This window comes from Amblyomma mixtum, chromosome 6 (assembly GCF_055824585.1).
Source record: "Amblyomma mixtum isolate Tamu chromosome 6, ASM5582458v1, whole genome shotgun sequence".
Classification (NCBI taxonomy): domain Eukaryota; kingdom Metazoa; phylum Arthropoda; class Arachnida; order Ixodida; family Ixodidae; genus Amblyomma; species Amblyomma mixtum.
This window is the reverse complement of record NC_143017.1, coordinates 95,414,149-95,432,865: the sequence shown is the minus strand read 5'-3', so window position 1 is coordinate 95,432,865 and position 18,717 is coordinate 95,414,149. Positions and strand designations below refer to the sequence as shown.

At 45.9% G+C, this 18,717-nt stretch overlaps 1 protein-coding gene across 1 annotated transcript; it reads left to right on the top strand.

The window, feature by feature from the left end:
* Positions 1 to 13,221: 13,221 nt before the first annotated feature.
* On the top strand, positions 13,222 to 14,983 carry LOC149339758 (mitochondrial import inner membrane translocase subunit TIM44). The gene has a single exon (XM_089548428.1). It carries the CDS (start codon positions 13,249 to 13,251, stop codon positions 14,632 to 14,634), a length of 1,386 nt encoding a protein of 461 aa, XP_089404554.1. The 5' UTR covers positions 13,222 to 13,248; the 3' UTR covers positions 14,635 to 14,983.
* The last annotated feature ends 3,734 nt before the right edge of the window (positions 14,984 to 18,717 follow it).

Genomic DNA, 18,717 nt, shown 5'->3' with positions numbered 1-18,717 from the left:
TGGGAGACCAGGTGGGCCGCATGGTCCGCCGGGTCTCCAACAAGCGGGGCGGATTACGAAGCAAGGATGCACTGCGGCTTGCCCATGCTTTCGTAACGAGTAGAATCCTCTACTCAACCCCCTACTTGCACCTGCGCAAACATGATGATGACCAAATGGAGGTCTTCCACCGGAAAGTCATCAAGCGGGCTCTCGACCTCCCGGTCACCACGTCCAACCAGCGACTTCTGGCCTTAGGCGTGGTGAACACATTTCGGGAGCTTCGAGAGGCCCACTTAGTCAACCAATACACGCGTCTTGCACAGACCACGTCCGGTCGCCGCCTCTTGGACCGGCTACACATCAAACATGACTACCATATTGAGGAAAGGGAGAGAGTGCCAGCACCCTGGAAACGCGCCCTCCGGGTCCGACCCCTTCCCCGCAACATGTCCAGAGAAGACCATAGCGGTCGTCGCCAGGCGCGCGCGGAAGCGTTGGCGCGATACTATGGTAACCAACAACATGTGTATTACGTGGACGTTGCCGGCCCACACCACGGGGTGTGGTACACGGCCGCAGTCGTACACAACACAAACACAGTCAACGGGCTCACTTTCAAAGCCTACAGCGCAACACACGCGGAGGAGATTGCCATTGCTCTTGCTCTCACTACTCCCAAGTCGAAACACATCATCACCGACTCGCGAGGGGCCTGTCGGAACTACGAGTTGGGCTGGGCTCCCCCGCTTGCCTGGCGCATACTGGAATATAGCTGTCGATCTGAAGATCCAACTCCACGCAACCTGATTTGGGCCCCCGGTCACCAGGGACTCCAGGGAAACGAACAGGCCGATCAGGCCGCCCGCGCACTCTCTCCCCGGGCTATCTCCCTGTCCTTGGAAGGGTACTCCCAATCAGACAATCTGGCCATTACATTCAAACAAATCACCGATTGCTACAAGGAGGAGCACCGGCGCTACCCGGCCCCTTGTAAGGGTCTGGATCGCGCTGACGAGCGCCTCCTCATCAAAATTCTTACCAACACTGTACTGTGCCCGGCGGTGCTTAAACATTTCAATCCATCCTTTGATGGCGCGTGCCAGTTCTGTGGGGAGGTGGCTGACACCTTCCACATGGTTTGGGCGTGTCAGTCAAACCCATCTATCCCCCCCAACCCCAACCCCACCAGAGAGGACTGGGAGGCGGCCCTGCTCGGCTGTCAGGACCTAAAGACCCAAAAGGCCTTGGTTCACCGGACGCGGGCGGCGTTGCTTGCCAATGGGGCCCCGGAATAGGGGCTCCACCTAGTATTGTTAGGGGAAAGGGCCAATAGGGCCTATCCCAATCACCTCTCTGTAAATATTTATTGCATTATAAATGTTTTTCACCACCACCACCACCGGAAACCGCGGTGAGCCTGAAGCAGGACACGAAGAATTCGTTTACTCGAAACATTCCGAAGCTTTCCTTCCGAGAAATATCCACCAGAAAAAGTTAGCTGCAGTTCAACTACTGCTGAACCTTGTTAGAGAGCGAAATCTATGGCGTATCGGCAACTATAAGCAGCTTGGCATCTGTAACGTTGAGTGCGTTCCGGACACTGAATAGGCAGCGCACCCACCCTGCCACCCTGGCTGGTGGCATTTAATGGTGGATCGCGAGAGTTTGCTCACCCAATGAACGCTGGGCCTATGGCTTAAGTGCCGCGTTCCTGCCACAACGTTGTCAATGCCAACGCATGCAGCGCACACCTGTCACTACCGCCACTTCGCTTGAAGCACGGTTGAGGTGTTCACAGTTCCAAGAGGGCAGTTATGCGCATTTCCGTTGCTTTCCAAGCTCCTGCTCCATTGGTTTCATAGCTTAAAGCGCGACTAAGGTGTCCACAGTTCCCGGGGGCCAGTTGTGCGCCTTTCCTTTGCTTTCGAAGCTCAAAGTCTTTTAAAGGTGAAAGCTAGACACCCGGCGATCGAAGCACGAGGCCCCGTAGTGAAGCTTTCGTTTCAAAGAAATTTTCCAAGTCTTTACGTTCGGCTGCATAACGCGCTAAACTCAGTGGAAGCTGCCTCTTACCGACGGCTTTTGCTAACGGCTAAGGGCTAAGACCTACAGTGAAGGCTAAAAACTGCATACTTTGGGGCAACCAACGCCACCACAACGATCGCAACGGGCACATGGTCACCTGCTTAACGCTGGTCACGCGGACGGCGCTGGTCATGTATTATGGAGCCAAAGTGCCCGCAAAGGTCGCAGGAGGAGCCCTTAAGACTACCGGTGGCCAGACGGCGCGCCTAGAACCATACAAGAAACGTGATGGCTCGCACTTCGATGGTCATTTGGCAGCGGAACTCCATAGGGGCTTCGAAGCTAAGCGGGGGGCCCTGGAGTACACACTAAAAGGTTCTGATGATAAACCTGACATTGTAGAACTTCAAGAAACAAGCTCTAAGACGAAATTGGCGGGCTTCACTACCTACAACGAAATCATTAATTCCAACCTTCGCTCGGCCATTGCCATTCTGGTACACAGAAATCTGTCGGCAAATCAGACTGTTTTTGAATACATGGAGGTCCCCTACACTTTCGTATGCACCTTACCTAGGAAACGGTCCGACTCCGCAGTTTTCGTCCTAAACGCATGCAGTCCACCCAAAGATAGGAGTACATCCGCGGCCGCCCTCCTCAGGAAGGCGCATGCTGCCACCAAGAACTAGATGTTGTTTGTACTAGGAGACTTCAAAGCACCACACTCGGCATGGGGGTACAAGAGATGCGGGAAGAAAGGCACAAAGGTGTGAGAAACAGCCTAAAGTGTAGGCTTCACGCTACATATCGATACGGAGAGGCCAACACGAATTTTTAATAGCGTCCCCCAAGATACCTCTCCGGATTTAACCTTCACCGAGAACATCAGAGATGCACCGTGGGGAAATACGGGAATGAACATTGGCAGTGATCAATACGTTCTTTCTACCACGATCGATGTGAAGAATCACAGGCCTACAAGATATCTAAATTTAAGAGCACACAGATGGGAAACTTTTCGATTATTTCGAGACAACGCTCATTGAGAGGTATAATTATTCTTGAGGAATAGGCGGATGAGCTACTTAGGGACGCGGAAAATGCCACTACTGAGGTTGAGAATGCGGAGGATGGTCCAGTCCGTGATGCTAGACTGTTACATTTGACGCAAGCACAAAAAAGCCTTCAGAAGCACAATCGTCGGCTCCATAAACGCCTGAGCCAGTTGGAAACGAAGGCAGAAACTTACACCCAAGAATTAAGTCGAGAGCATTGGTACCAGGCCTGTGACCACCTGAGTGGTCAGCTTGGATTTAAGAACACTTGGTTTTTTACTTGAGCATCTTCTGGTTCCAGAGCATACCACATCGGCATCTCAGAAGAACATGCAAAGGATCATACGCTGGTACTGAGGGGACAATCACTCCTTGATGGCTACTATTGAAGACACATGCTTGAATACCCTGAATGACATTCCTTTGCCACAAGGGTATCAGGGGAAAGTGAACCAATATCTTGAGAAGGATATCAAAGAATCCTAAGTCAGGGCTGCTCTTAACAACATTAAAACTACCGCTGCGGCAGGTAAGGACCATATTACTAACAAAATACTACGAAACCTGGACGACCAGTCAATAACGGAGATCACTGATCGTTTCAATAGATATTGGAAGGAGGTGTTCTTCTTCCAAGCTGGAAGCATGCCCGGGTCATCTTTATTCCCATACCTGGCAAGAAATTGGAGCTGGTAAGCCTCCGCCCCATCTCCCTCACCTCATTCCTGGTAAAGTAATGGAGCACGTCATCGTAAATAGGTTAAACACATATGTGGAACTGAGGGCGTTACGCCTCATTCTATGATCGGCTTTAGACCGAGTCTGTCTACACAAGATGTCATGTGGCAGATACATAATGACATCCTCCACCAGGGCCCAGTAAGGCTGCTCGAACTACTCTTGCGCTGGACCTGAGTAAAGCCTTCGATAATGTTTCGCATGCAGCTGTGCTCACTAACCTGGCAGACATAAATGTAGGGACCCGTACCTATAACTACATTGCTAATTTCTTGCAAGACCGGACACAGAAATCCACCTGGAGGGACTCAAGAGCGGAGTGTCAATATTGGTACGAGAGGCACTCCACAAGGAACAGTTCTATCTCCCTTTATTTTCAACTTGACGATCGATGCGAAATCTGCCCCCGCTATTGGGTAGCATCCCGCATATTAAACACTCAATCTATGCGGATGACATCGCGATCTGGACAAACAGAGGACCGGACGGAGAAATTTGTGAGGCCCTGCAGGGTGCAGGAGAGATCGTTCAGTCTTTTGTGCAACAATACGGCCTCACCTGCTCGCCTAGGAAATATGAGCTGCTGATTATTCGAGGCAGACCGAAGAAAAATACGCAAAACAACAGCCTGGAGAGCATAAACATCACTGTGGCGGGGAATCCGGTGCCGGAAGGGCCGGTTATCATGGTGTCAGGTGTGTTAATCTAGCCTAACACGTGAAATGGCGAAGCCATCAAAACATTGCAGGTGACCGCGCGCCAAATTGCCAGACTCGTTAGGAGAGTGGCCACAAAGCATCGTGGGGTGGAGGAGAAGGATGTATGCACACTAACCCGGGCTTTTCCTGTTAGTCGAATAACTTACTCGTTCCCATACTATCACCTGCATCTTAGCGAGCAGGAATCTGTGAATAGTGTCATACGCACGGCCTACAAAGCTGCTGTCGTACTGCCCCAATTTGCCAGCACTGAAAGGCTTCTCGGACTAGGAGTATATCACAGCCTAGATGAACCGATTGAGGGCCACAAGACATCACAGATTGAAAGGCTCTCTCGTACTGAGGCTGGGATACACGTACTAAGCAAACTCAACATTAATCCTGTAATGGAATCGGAAGGCCGAAAGACACTTCCGGATGTCTTCCCAAATCAATAAATCGTCAAACCAATACCAAAGAATACGCTTCGAAGCAGACACGATGGGAGCCTAACAGCGTCTACTGCTGCGTTGAAAGCCGAGTATGACTGCAACCCCCCTGCAGTATACGTATATGCAGCTAAGCAAACCTACCACAAATTCACAGTATGTGGAGCGATCGGGGAAGGAAGTATAATTAACGCGGCTGTGGTTAAACCAGCCTTATTTGTAGAAACCTAAGAGTCTGCCGTTGCCCTAGCCATCACGGATAAGTCGACGCACACCGTCTTAAGTGACTCAAAGCGGGCAATTACGAATTTCTGTAAAGGCACGGTAGGCGAGGCGGCAGCCCGCATCTTGCGCGGTTGCACTCCCCAGCCTTTAATAGAATTGGCACGGGTCCCAGCTCAATCAGGGAATCTGGAACGAGGAGTCAGATCGTATAGCCCGAGGTCTGACGAGCCGAGAGATAAGTCCCTCAGACTCGGACCCCCGGGGTGGAGAACTGACCACGTACCATGAAATAATTAACTACCATGAGGATAGAAAACGGATTTATCCGCCTCCATATGGGAGAATTAGCAAAGCACAGGCCACGATACTAAGAAGCACCCAGATTCGATTCATTCTAAGCCCCAAGGTTACCATTTATTGCGCGCGTGCGCATGTGTGTGTGTGTGTGTGTGTGTGTGTGTGTGTGTGTGTGTGTGTGTGTGTGTGTGTGTGTGTGTGTGTGTGTGTGTGTGTGTGTGTGTGTGTGTGTGTGTGTGTGTGTGTGTGTGTGTGTGTGTGTGTGTGTGTGTGTGTGTGTGTGTGCGCGCGTGCGCGTGCGCGTGCGCGTGCGCGTGCGTAAGGGAGAGAGAGAGACGTGAGAGGGGGATGCATAACGCAAGCACAATGCCTTTGTGATGTGCCAGGTGGTGGATATAGCGTATTTTCTCGCATAATAGACGCAAGGTTTTTCCCAGAAATCTCTCAAATTTAAGGGATGATTTCAATACGCGAGGTGAAACATTCAGAAAAATGAGGTGGTAAAATCCGGACAAAATGTAGGTTGGCGGAAAAAATACGTCATCCGCGGTGCGACACACAGTCTAAATAAAACAAAACCCACTCTTCAGTACTGTTTACACGTTCGAAAGCATAGTCAACTTTTATCTTAAACCCGTATGCATAACTCAAGACGCCTGCTAGGATTCACTATCATCATCAGTAGACTGCCCGCCAAAAGAATGAGGTGTGTGTATTGCGCTGGGTAAAAATAAATTCCACATTATGACACCCAAAGTAGGGGTGCATTCATTCACTGAAATTACGCCTCGTACTTTCAATTTATGAAGTTAGAGAATATAGTCCCACGGCAGGGGAGGCGGCGTGGCCCTTTTTTGGAGTCACGCGGAACGTTCCCCGTGCTCCAGTCTCCTAAGCTGGAATCGGTATGGTACAAAGCTGATTTGCATCATACATCCCAGCAGTTCGCGTTGTTTACTGGCCCCGGGTTCTGGTATCAAGTAACTACATACTTACTACATACCATATGTATGTATGTAGTTACTATCAAGTAACTACATACATACATATGGCCCAGTTTAAAGTCATTTGTTCGCAAAACGTGTCCGCAAAAAGGCACCAGCTAGGTGACTCACGTGTCAACGTCGTACCAAGTCACGTGACAGTGGTGTAATGTGTCATAACGAAAAAAGTGTGACGTCATACGAAGTCACGTGATAGTTGCGTAATATGTCGTAACGAAAAGATGTGATGTCATACCGAGATACGTGGCAGTGGGGAAATATGTCGTGACGAAGCACTTGTGACGCCATGCCAAGTCAGATGACAACGATGTAATATGACGTCATATAAATTCACGTAACAACGATTTAATATGCATTCATATCAAGTCACGTGACAAACGATGTAATATGTCGTCATGCCAAGTCACGTGACAACGATGTGATGTGACGTCATACCAAGTCACGTGGCGGAAGAATGGAAAGTGCACGGGCCTGCCCACTGGCTGGGGCTTAGCTACAATCACTGCCGCGTGCATACAGAAGAGAGTTAAAGAGACGTGCGAAGACTGGAAGAAATTTACTCACGTCGCAAAAACCGCGTCCGCTGTTGCGACGACGCCGGTTTTCAATACCTACTTACAATTAGCGTTTGCTGCGAACAACCTCGACACTCGTTCCTTCGCTAGTAATTCGTAATTCGTAGTAATTCCTTCGATTGACGATATTCATGTTTCTAATGAAGGTGTTCTTAATTTGATCTCAGGTTTGGACACTAAAAAGAGATGTGGGCCTGATGAGATACCAAACTCATTTCTAGTTCTATATGCTTATAAACTAATATATACCTCACCGATCAATCCTTTATTCAGGGTGAACGTGTTGAAGGCATATTTGAAAACTCTTCTAAGGTGCTTCACACTGGCCCTCACTGCAAACTCTTGCGAAAGCTAACTTAATTCTATACTAAAAGGCCGTAATATTGTAAACTAGATATTCGTTTTCTTTCACCAAGCTCACAATGAGTATATTTCAATTCCACTAGTTCATCGGTCATTGACGTTTCACCAAGTGTACCACGCGGCTTCGTTCTGGGTCCATTACTTAAGTTGCTATACAGTGGTGGTGACCTACATCTTGATATATTAACGAGTATACGATTGTGATTGCGTGCTTTATTATACAGTTAAATCATCGCTGGACCCTGACCTTCTCAACAAGTTTTCTCAAACTTCTGTCAGCGGTACGCAACATGGCAAATGATCACTATTTCTCCAAAACTGTTTCCATTTCATTTTCCAGGCACGCATCAGATTGTGCAAAGATAACTACCTCTAAACAGTTCTTAAATACTGATACATTGGCATTATAATCACGCTGAAATAGGTCATGGTCTAAACACGTCAATCTAATTTCCAACAGAACCCTGAAATGTCTGGTTTTACGCCGCATCTTACGTGTTTCTTGACTAGATATCAAGTTAGCCCTACAACAAGGCTGCATCGTTTGGAAATGACAGTAGCTTTTGGGTGTAAACAAACTGAAATCGAATTTTTAAAAAATGCTGTCCGTATTGTATTTCGCCAATCATAGATGTTTCGCCTTCTCATCCCTCTGATCTGGGGCTCACTCCACTCTCAAGCCGTCCCATTGGATGTATAAAATTCTCGCACCCGTTAACTGTGCGATTTGGGTCACCTAGCAACTATTTAAAATTTTCTGAACGATCATCATTACGAAGTTATGAGAAATTAAACAATACACCTTTAAGTCCTTGTACTACCTTTTTTTTTTAATGCAGTTCATTCCGTGCGCTACAGAAATTTAGATCTCACTTTCTGTCCGTACTTGTGCTCTGCCTGTGACAGAATTGTTCGATTCTGCGATTTGTTACTGGCATATGTTTACTGTGCGTTTCATTGCGCCTTATTAAGGCCTCATCTGCTGCTGATTGTTGCGATCTGTTCGTGTATTGTTATCTCGGCTTGCCATAACCTCATGCGAAGCCACAGTAAGAGGAAAGTAATAAAAAAAATTACGTAGAGCGTCTGATATATTCAAGAAAGTAAGAATTTCCTTTCGCGCTCTTCTCTTCCTCCCATATAAAATTGAGCTTGGCGATGTCCACAGCCACATATGCGCAAGCAGATTACATGTGCAGACGATCCACTGAAGGCACACGAATATTAGCACTATTAAATTCATGCCTTCTGCAATGCATTTACAATTTGTACAAGATAATAAAAAAGCAGGTGAATTAAACATGGGTTTTTGTATAGTTGCCAAAAAGGCCATAAAACTACCATTATAAATAAGAACATTTTTTATGACCGCTGAGTGTAACTAAAAAAGATGAACGAAAGCCTCAGAAACAATGCAGAGATAAAAAGAGGCTAACATGTATCAAGTAACTGCAGACTTGTTAAAAAAAAGCTGAAATTTATTCAACCAGGAAAGTTTCCGGCCATTATAACCAGCATATCTGGACAACAGCATTTTGCAACGGGAAAGAGTTTTTTTATGCGAAGCATATTACTGGAGCTACACTACAGCCCGTCGAGCGCGGCGGTGGAGCTACCATTGACCTTTAGCGTGACCATGTGACACCACGTGACAACATGACGTCACAGCAGAGGAGAGATGGGCTGCCGGCTCGCGCGGTCGGCCGCGGCGGTGGAGGCTCCACATCAGAGGCACGGCGGCTGACCACGTGACAACATGACGTCACAGCAGAGGAGAGATGGGCTGCCGGCTCGCGCGCTCGGCCGCGGCGGTGGAGGCTCCACATCAGAGGCGCGGCGGCTGACCACGTGACAACATGACGTCACAGCAAAGGAGAGATGGGCTGCCGGCTCGCGCGGTCGGCCGCGGCGGTGGAGGCTCCACATCAGAGGCGCTGCAGCTGACCACGTGACGCTACAGCAGCGGTATAAAGCTGAGCTTGCCTCGCTCTCCCGGCACTTACGAGGCGGCCAGGTGTTGGGATGACACCTAGAAGCAGGGCTGATTTGAGCGACGACCAAGCCTAGCCATCAATATGCTTCGCATCTGACTAGGCTTAACCTTAGCTAAGCCTCAGCCATTTTTTTTTTCGAACACTTGCCATAAAGGCACAATTTGGGTTCGATTTACACTATAAGAAATTATGCAGGGTATTTTCATGCAGGCACCAGAGAAGGCTCTTGCTCTTATTGTTGTCGGTCGGCCTCGAGCAGGCAGGGGTCCTGCGTCTTCTTGAGAGCCCCATCGGCAGGTGACCGACGGGGTGGGGGCCACCCCAGCTCCGATCCTTATAAGGGATACCTCCTCCAATCTCGTTGGGTTATGAAGGAGGGGGGAAGTGCATGAGGGAAATGAGGGCAGGTGTAGCTTTCTTTAAAGAGCATGCTAAGATTGTGAGACCGGGCGTCAAAAGAGAGCCTGGTGGGTGGAACTTTTCGTGTTAGATTGTCTACTTTTCTCTGCTCAGCGTTCTCAGCATCGTCTTACGTCCAGTGTATCGGGATGGGTATCTCTGTTTTCTTAATGAGTGCATATATCTCCTGAGTTACACTTAGTGTTTTTGTCACTCTTTTCAGTTGTTTTATGGCGGCTAAGGAGCCTGTGTAGATAGAAAGAGTTTATGAACTCAATTTTTTCATATATCGTAAGAATTCACTGAAACATTCAATACATCTGAAGATCTCCCATTGGCAGTCTTGCATCTTTTTTTTTTGCTATTAATGTTTCTGCTATCGTCAAAACGTCCACCATTGGTATTCTATAGCAGTCTTAACTGCTCGATACGAGTTATGGGAAAACTTTAAAAGAAAGAATGGACTATTTCCTTCAATATTTACTAGGGGTGTGCGAATATCAAATTTTTCGAATACGAATCGAATACGAATACTTGGTTCCGAATATCGAATCGAATATCGAATAATCAAGAACAGACGCATTTAATCACTACAAAACATTTATTTTAGCCCCCAAGAACATCACAGTTCAACTATCAGTGATGAAATGAGCACAAAAGGTGTGTGTGGCTGCACAAAAAGTATCAAAGTCTCGAACATTGTTCTTAGAAGAGTACAAATATCAGAGAAGATGGCTAGTACACAGAATTGATCAAGGCTAGCTTGCCATAAGCACGAAAGCGCGTTGCTGGGATGAACATAAAAGGTTGTCGTGAAGGAAAACCGGCTGCTCCACATGGTCAGGCAGAAGTAGTTCCCTTCTAGCTGAAACGAGTTCTCCAGCCAAAGAAAATGCCCTCTCAATTGGCACTGAACTGGCAGGTATTGCGAGGTATTTCGTGCACAGCTGTGACTATACCAGCTTCACAGGTATAGCCACAAATAAGCTCACCAGCGCAGTCAGCTACTGCATGGACCAACGTTACGCATTGCTCTGGGCTCCGCGATGTTGTTACGTCTCTGTCGATAGGACTTGCGGACCGAAATGAACACCGGTGCTCGCAATAGAATATTCGGCTAGATACGAATATTCGCGTCGTGTCGAGTATTCGAAACAATGCGAATACCTGGATTTCGAATCGAATACGAATACTAAAAATATAATATTCTAATTATATTCGAAAATTTCGATTATTCGCACATCCCTAATATTTACATAACAGTACCTTACAATATTCCTATATTCAAGTTTTTTGACCAAGAACGCTGGACATGAGTGTGTAAGAAACATGGAATAATGCTATCATAGCACTAATCCTTGGACATGTCACGCCAAATACGTGAAAACTATAGGTAGATTTGCTGGCGACCCATTGCTTATACGTTATTTTAGTAACGTAACTGCTAACAAATTTACAGCGGCGCCTTTAGTAAACGTGATGTCTGCTTGGTTTTCAGAAAGGGCACACGACAATAGGCCATGTTTATGCTATGAATTAGGGCGCAGACAGATGTCCAGATTGCAGATACTCTGTGTAGCGTGTGTTCCTGTTAACGTGTGGCAAGCTTTAAAAAGCTACAACGTGCTGTGCAAAAATTCGACTAGTCCAAGTTTTTAAAGTCATCTCGACCAGGTTTGCATGTTTTTAAATGCGTCCCCATAGCCTGAGTCGTTTTGGGATGTTTAACCCCTTTATAAACTATATCTTTCAATGCGCCTGATGGGCTAATTCGAAAAAAAAAATAGCTCACTTTTCTTTGTTAATAATGGAAAGAATTTTCAGTGCAGAAGGTCTAGAGCATGTTGAGACAAACCCATGCATGTTGTTTTCTTCAAAGCGGTTTTAGTGTGATTCCTTTCTTTTTTCCCCGCTAAAAATAAAGCCCGCGAGATTAAAAGTTATTATTGGTCTATGCGCTTGTTATCGGACTAAAAAAGTGGTTACAAGACTAATTTACTTTGAAGAAAACAGCCTAAACAAGTATTTCTCAACATGCTGTGTAATCTGTGCATGGAAAATTTTACCCTGCAATTAGCGATAAGCGGTTGGCTCTTTATTATTTGTTAATTATTATTAGACGCTTTTAATTTTACTGCGATCAGGTCAAGATTACTGCCCGCAACTCAGCACTGTCCTAACTTTCATAGAGCACGTTTTCGTTTTTTAAGACTATGGCATAGCGCAACTTTGCTGAAACGCCCTGTATAGCCTACACATACTACGGAAAGGTACATAAGTGTAAACATTATAACAGTCATGTGGGCATTCTGCAACCAGGTCGCAGATGTCAAGAAACATCTTCAGGACTGCTCAGCAGCCATAGTCTTTCGCAGGAGTAAAATATTACCGATTTGAAAGAGTTTAGGCAAGTTTAGGTAAGATGGCGCAGTCTCTCCGATGTTTTTCACTGCATGCTTACGAGAGACATTCCGAGTGAAAAAAAATAGGTGTAAGCAGTAATTTCAAGCACTTAGCTCATATAGGATATAAAAAATCAAGAATTCTTTAAACGCTTACAAGTTACCACTACCTAGAAGAAATACCATCTCTGTTTTTCTTTTTCTTGGTCTCCAGCGTCAGATAGGGCACCATAACCCCTGGGCTAAAAGCCGTATCAGTGCCTCATTAGGGGTCATAGATACAATGGCACTTAAGAGAACTAAGAATCGATATAGTAATTTCTCTAAAATCCGGTCCTGACTTATAGCACGTAAAATCCGACATAAGTGGGATTTCGTTTGTTTTTTTTATTTATGCTGGAGATATTTGCGACCGGACCAATTTTCATCACCGGTTTTATTCAAAAAATACTCAGTCAAGAATAAAACTTAAGGAGCATTTAATTTCGCGTCGCGCACCTATAAGCTTCTGACGCAATGACATGCAAGTTGTAAACCGCGAGAACAACGCTGGCGAATATTTAGCAGACGACGCACGAAGCGCCGGCAGGCGCCGATGCGTTCCCTAGACCCTAGGTATTTCTAGGGACCATAGCGCCGGTCACGTAGCCCTTCGCCAGCATCATTCAGAATCCATTTTCTCTTTTCTCTCCGAATTAATGCAGCAAGACCGCACATATTATTTTTAAAGTTTCTCTACTGTTTTAAAATAACTGCTCTCCACGCTTTTTGTATGCTCATTGCAGTCGATTGTACATGCAATCTGATGGCCTTGTTGCATGTAATTTGAAACGGCTTGCCCTTCGGCGCAAATCTACAGTGCTAGCCACTTTCTCAATAAATTATTATGGCGCATAATAGAACAGCGAAGTAGTCTTTTTTTTTTCTGAAACGTGAAGCCGAAGAACAAAAATAACTGAAACCGAAACTTGTTTCCTTTGCGTCGAGTTTGGTGCGTTTCTGTTTTCATGAAGCAACATTGGGAATCACGCCAAGGGCAAACATGGCGTTCGCCGTGCCGCAAGCATGGCTCAGTATTTCTCGCGTTGTGCGCTTGCACCGATCTTCATACGGCATGGATTCAGCGACGTCTGCCTTTCGGCACATCTGCACTGTCCACCTTCTCAGGAACAGCAATGTAAATACCTCTCTTTTTCGAAATTCTGTCGCCGTCCGGTGCTACAGCTCACCTCCGCAACGAAAGGGCTTCTTTGGGCAGGTATTTGAGAACATTAAGCAAGAAATGGTGCAGAGCAAAGAGATGAAGGAAAGTTTAAAGAAGTTTCGTGAGGAGGCCGCGAAGCTTGAACAATCAGAGGCCCTAAGGAAAGCCAGAATGAAATACGAGAACATCGAGGCGGAGACGGCCAAAGGCTCACAGCAGATCATAGAGCACCTCGAGTCCCTCAAGGAGAAAATCAAGGAAGGCATCGAAGAGGCGCAAAAAAGCGAAATCGGTAAAAAGAGCCGTGAGTTCACCGAAGAGATTGCCAAGTCGGCGAAGTCGGCGGCAGAAACTATAGCCAAGCAGAGCGATCAGCTGGGCAAGTCTGGAGCCTTTCAAGCGGTGTCTTCGGGCATAAAGGCTGTGAAAACAGAAATTGACGAGGCAGCTGCCGTTGGCGCTCGCGTGTACAGGGCACCAAAGAAGCTTCGGAAGCGGTCCGAATTCGGTTCGAGCTCTGCCGAAGCTCGGGTCGTCACTCCTAACGAAGAAGCCACGGGTGTCGAGCTACACCGCGACTCTCGCTGGTACCAGAGTTGGCAAAATTTCCGCGAGAATAACCCGTACGTGCACAAGTTCTTCGACCTTAAAACGCGGTATGACGAGAGCGATAACCCTCTGGTCCGCGCCTCGCGCTCTCTCACTGACAAGGTGTCTGACATCTTCGGCGGCTTGTTTCAAAAGACGGAGCTGTCTGAGGTGCTCACCGAGATCTGCAAGATGGATCCCAACTTCGACAAGAACGAGTTCCTACGCATGTGCGAAACCGACATCATCCCCAACCTGCTAGAAGCCATGGTGCGGGGTGACCTCGAGATTCTGCGAGACTGGTGTCACGATGCACCTTTCAACATCCTCAGCACACCTATCAAGCAGGCCATCCAGTTGGGTTACCACTACGACTCGAAGGTCCTCGATGTGATGAATGTGGATCTCGCCATGGGCAAGATTATGGAGCAGGGGCCCGTGCTGATTGTTACTTTTCAGTCGCAGCAGATCAACGTGGTGCGCAACAGCAAAGGAGACGTCGTTGAGGGTGACCCAGACAAGATTCTGCGTATAAACCATGCCTGGGTGCTCTGCAGAGACCAGAGTGAGCTTGATCCGAAGGCTGCCTGGAAGCTAATGGACTTGTCGGCATCGTCAACAGAACAGTGGCTTTGAGTAGTCATTGAAGATAAGCTCACTGTTATTGTCTTTTTTCATTAGGACTTATTGCAATCTAGTTAGCATAGTATCTATGTACAGCTACGCCTTGAGAAATAATATACCACAAATCTGGCACGCAAGAGACAAACGACATCGCAACTGCAGCAGTCTTCGAGAAGTTTGCCTGCATGTTGTTACCATTTGTCAGTACAGGCAAAGCAGAAAATGACTGTCGCTGGCAAGGCAAAGAAATGTTGCACACATAATGCGCACAATGATTTTACTTCACTGGCGCTGTTATTGCTTCTTCAGTCTGCTATTTATCATTATAGGTTTGTTTGTTTATTTAGTGCTGGTAGTTTTCTGTTACACATTGGCATTAACTTAGGGATATTATTTAGCTCAGTCACCGTTGTGACTGCAAAAATGCTGTGGCATTATAAGTGGGCATAATTCAAGTAGTATCATATCTGTCATCGAATACTTTATGTGCATAATTTTGTGGTTTATGTGTACAGCATTTTGTGCAGCCTTTTTTATTGCTATAGTGCACGCAGGTTTTTCTTACTGTCAAAGGCCCACTAGGTGCGCAAGAGGCATTTCTTAGTAGTACACTTGGTTTGGCAGTGTAAATTGCCTTCAGTGCTGCTTTCAGTGCGCATTCGTCGCAGTTAAATAATTTTTCATTATTCAAGCCTTTATTGAAGTGCTTCTATTGAAGATAATCAGTGTAATATATGGTAAAGCAAAACCATGTTATCATTCTTGTGTAATGTTTCTTTTACATTAGTTTAGCCGCATTTTTGCTGTTAGATATATGTCCAACCTTGGCGTTCAAATCTGCTGTAACAAAAAGAAACTGCTTGTACCACTCGCATCATAAGTGAGCTGAGAGGACATTTCTAATCTCTGGGCATCCAAGGTTTTTTAGATTCACACATTCGGTATGTTTGGATGTGAATGTGGCTCTAAAGCTTTTGCATGCAAACACAGTATGCTTGTTAACTATTACTAGGTCGCACGATGGCTCACTTTGACTGCAGAACTGTATTATTGTGTTCGTTTCTGATACCACTTATGCAACCTGACTCATATATTGGCCTATTTATGCAACACGACTCGTGCATTGGAATACCATTTTCTTTTTACCTCACAAAAGGATACACAACAAGTCTGCAGAAAGCCATCTTGAAACCTTACTGCACTCACTGCTCTTTCTACAACCTCATTTGTAATACACATCAGAAAGCTGTTGATGTCATCATGTATTCACTGTTGAGAATCGCACCAAGAATGCTGTATTTTACTGTGATATGGCATTATAATATGTACTTCCCAGGCTGCGGCTGTTTTTGTCGGCTTTAAGGGAATGTTTATTGCCTCGTGTGTGTGGATTGTTCAAGGCAATGAAGAAAGATGCTTTGGGGGTCAGCTTTAGACTGACAAGATCTTTTTGGTGCGTTTGTCACAGGTGTTGTGGTTACGTGGTTTGTTATTAGCCTTGAGAGCTATTTAAGTCACTAAATCTGCTAGGTACAGTGCTGTGAATGCTTCGAGATTCGCTCTACTGGGATGCCACATTGCTCGAATGCTAGCTGGTACGTGCTGAATGCATGTTTATGTTGGTTCTGTGCATTGCAGTCTGTGCAGCCCTTTTACTAAAGCTGTTGCTATGATTAAAAATGTACGCAGTGGACAGAGAAATGCTTAAATTAGTATGTTTCATACTACCTTCAATTTATTTGGTACTCTGAAATGACATTGCCTGCCTGTTGTTTAAAAAGATGAAGAAATACAAGCCAGAGATACAGTGTGGCAGTGCCTAGTCACATTCTGTTTCAGCGCCATTTTTGCCCTTCACTTATTCGAACAAGTTGGTTCTTGATGATTTGGAAATTTTGCAGCCATTTGTTTATGTTCACGATGAATCAGTCTTGGGAAATACACAAATTTTCCTGCGGAAAGTTAATCTTGTTCTTTATTTACCCTTTTTTTATTTCATTTCATTTATTGTTCAAACACGCTTCTTTTCCATTCTTTAGACGTTCCAGTGCGACAGCATTAGGAGTGCCACGAAGGAAAAATCTATACGCCATTGTCTGTGTGAAGCCTTGGGTCTGGGTAGTAGTAGCAGTAGTAGTATCAAGATAGTCGTCATCGTCATCGGCTTGGCTACGCCCACTGCCGGGCAAAGGCCTCTCCCATATCTCACCAATTGAGTCCTGTGCAAGCTGCAGCCACTTCATCCCTGCTGACTTCCAATCTCATCCACCCATCTAACTTTCTACTGCTTCTGCTATCCGTGCCTTCTTTTGGAACCCAATGCATTTCCCTTAACAACGATAGGTCATCTTGCTTGTGCATTGCATGCCCTGTTTATGCTAATTTCTTCTTTATTTCAATCAGTAAGTTATTAACTCGCATTTGTTCCCTGACTCACTCCGCCCTCTTCCGATCTCTTAACGTTACTCCTATCATTTTCCTTTCCATTGCTTGCTACGTTGTCCTCAGTTTAAGCTAAACCCTTTTCGTTAACCTGCACGTTTCTGCCCTATAGGTGAGTACCGGTAATATACAGCTGTTATTTACTTTTCTCTTGAGGGATATTGGTAACTGCCATTCATAATCTGATAGTTCCGGCCGAATAAACTCCACCCCATTCTTATTCTTCTTGTTATTTCACTCTCGTGATCCATATCTGCGCTCACTACCTGCCCTAAGTAGAGGTATTCCGTTACCACTTTCAGCGCCTCGCTGCCTATCGTAAACTGCTTTCTTATTCAAGGCTGTTGAGCATTACTTTAGTTTCCTGCATATTAATTTTATACCCACCATTCTGCTTTACGCCACCATGAGAGCTCGGTGGTTATGGTGCTCGGCTGCTGACCCGAAAGAGCGGGTTCGATCCCGGCCGCAGCGGTCGCATTTCAGTGCAAGCGATATGATAGAGGCTCGTGTACTGTGCGACCTCGGAGCACATTAAAGTACCCCAGGTGGTCAAAATTATCCCATAGCCCTCCACTACGGCATCCCTCATAGACAGAGTCGCTTTTGGACATTCAACCTCATAAACCATTCTGCTTTGCCTGTGTAGGTCATTGACCATGCTTTGCAATTCCTCCCTAGTGTAGTACTAAGCGTCTAAGAGTAGAATGCTCTGTGACTACGACTACTAAGACTAAGAAATAATGACTGAATTTTAATGACTATTTGAGAGAGAAAGAGGAGACTTTAATGAATAAAGGAGAGGTCTGCCTGGTTATGGGCCTGGCATGCTACTCCAGAATGACTATGTAAATGCTTAGATTGTAACATTAGTGATAAGAGTACCCTTGCAGTACTAGTAATAAAAATAAGAAATAGCGTGATGATATTTAGTAATGACCCAGGAAAAGTCGGAATGATTAAGCATGACTCCACAAAATTAAGAATGACTCAACGAACTGAGAACAAGAATGACTTAGCAAAATTGGCGATGACATGCTATTGCATTTCCTCCACATCAATCCAATCAATTGCCCCTCAGTTTTTCAATGTTCACTTTAAGGTCAGGAAAAGTCAGTCTTGAAAATGCACAGCTTTTTGGAGAAAAAGCCACTCTTGTCCTTCAAGACTTCATTAATCTTTATTGAATGGAGCTCGTACAAAGAGCTATTCAAGGGTGAAGGAGAGTAAGGTCAGGGGTTGGATTGCAAAACACTTATTTCGTCAGAAGAGGCAAAATGCAGATGATCCATGCTAGATGGCTATCAGTGCACGGCTGACAGTGACCTGAGTAGCACATTCAGTGGCCCAGGTTTGAACGCCCAGGTCTTAGCTGACAAACACGGCCTCCCATTGCTCCAGAGTAGGAACATGTATTAGAAATTCTGGTGGCGGCTCGTCTTTACTGTTCCACAATATGTGATCGTAAGTGGCCATTTCGCCACATAGTGTACAGGGTCCGTCAAAGTTCCAAGGCCACAGGGTTTGCTTTTGAGCAGCATAGTCGGGCTGTTGAGATACCCTCGAAGCTCAAAATATCTGTAGAGAATGGAAGAAGGATCGTTCTACCATCTGAGAACCTCGATAGCTCTATCGGAATCTTAAGTGCCAGGA

Coding starts and splice junctions, on each gene's coding strand:
- LOC149339758 (XM_089548428.1), top strand. CDS start 13,249: ATGGCGTTCGCCGTGCCGCAAGCATGGCTCAGTATTTCTCGCGTTGTG.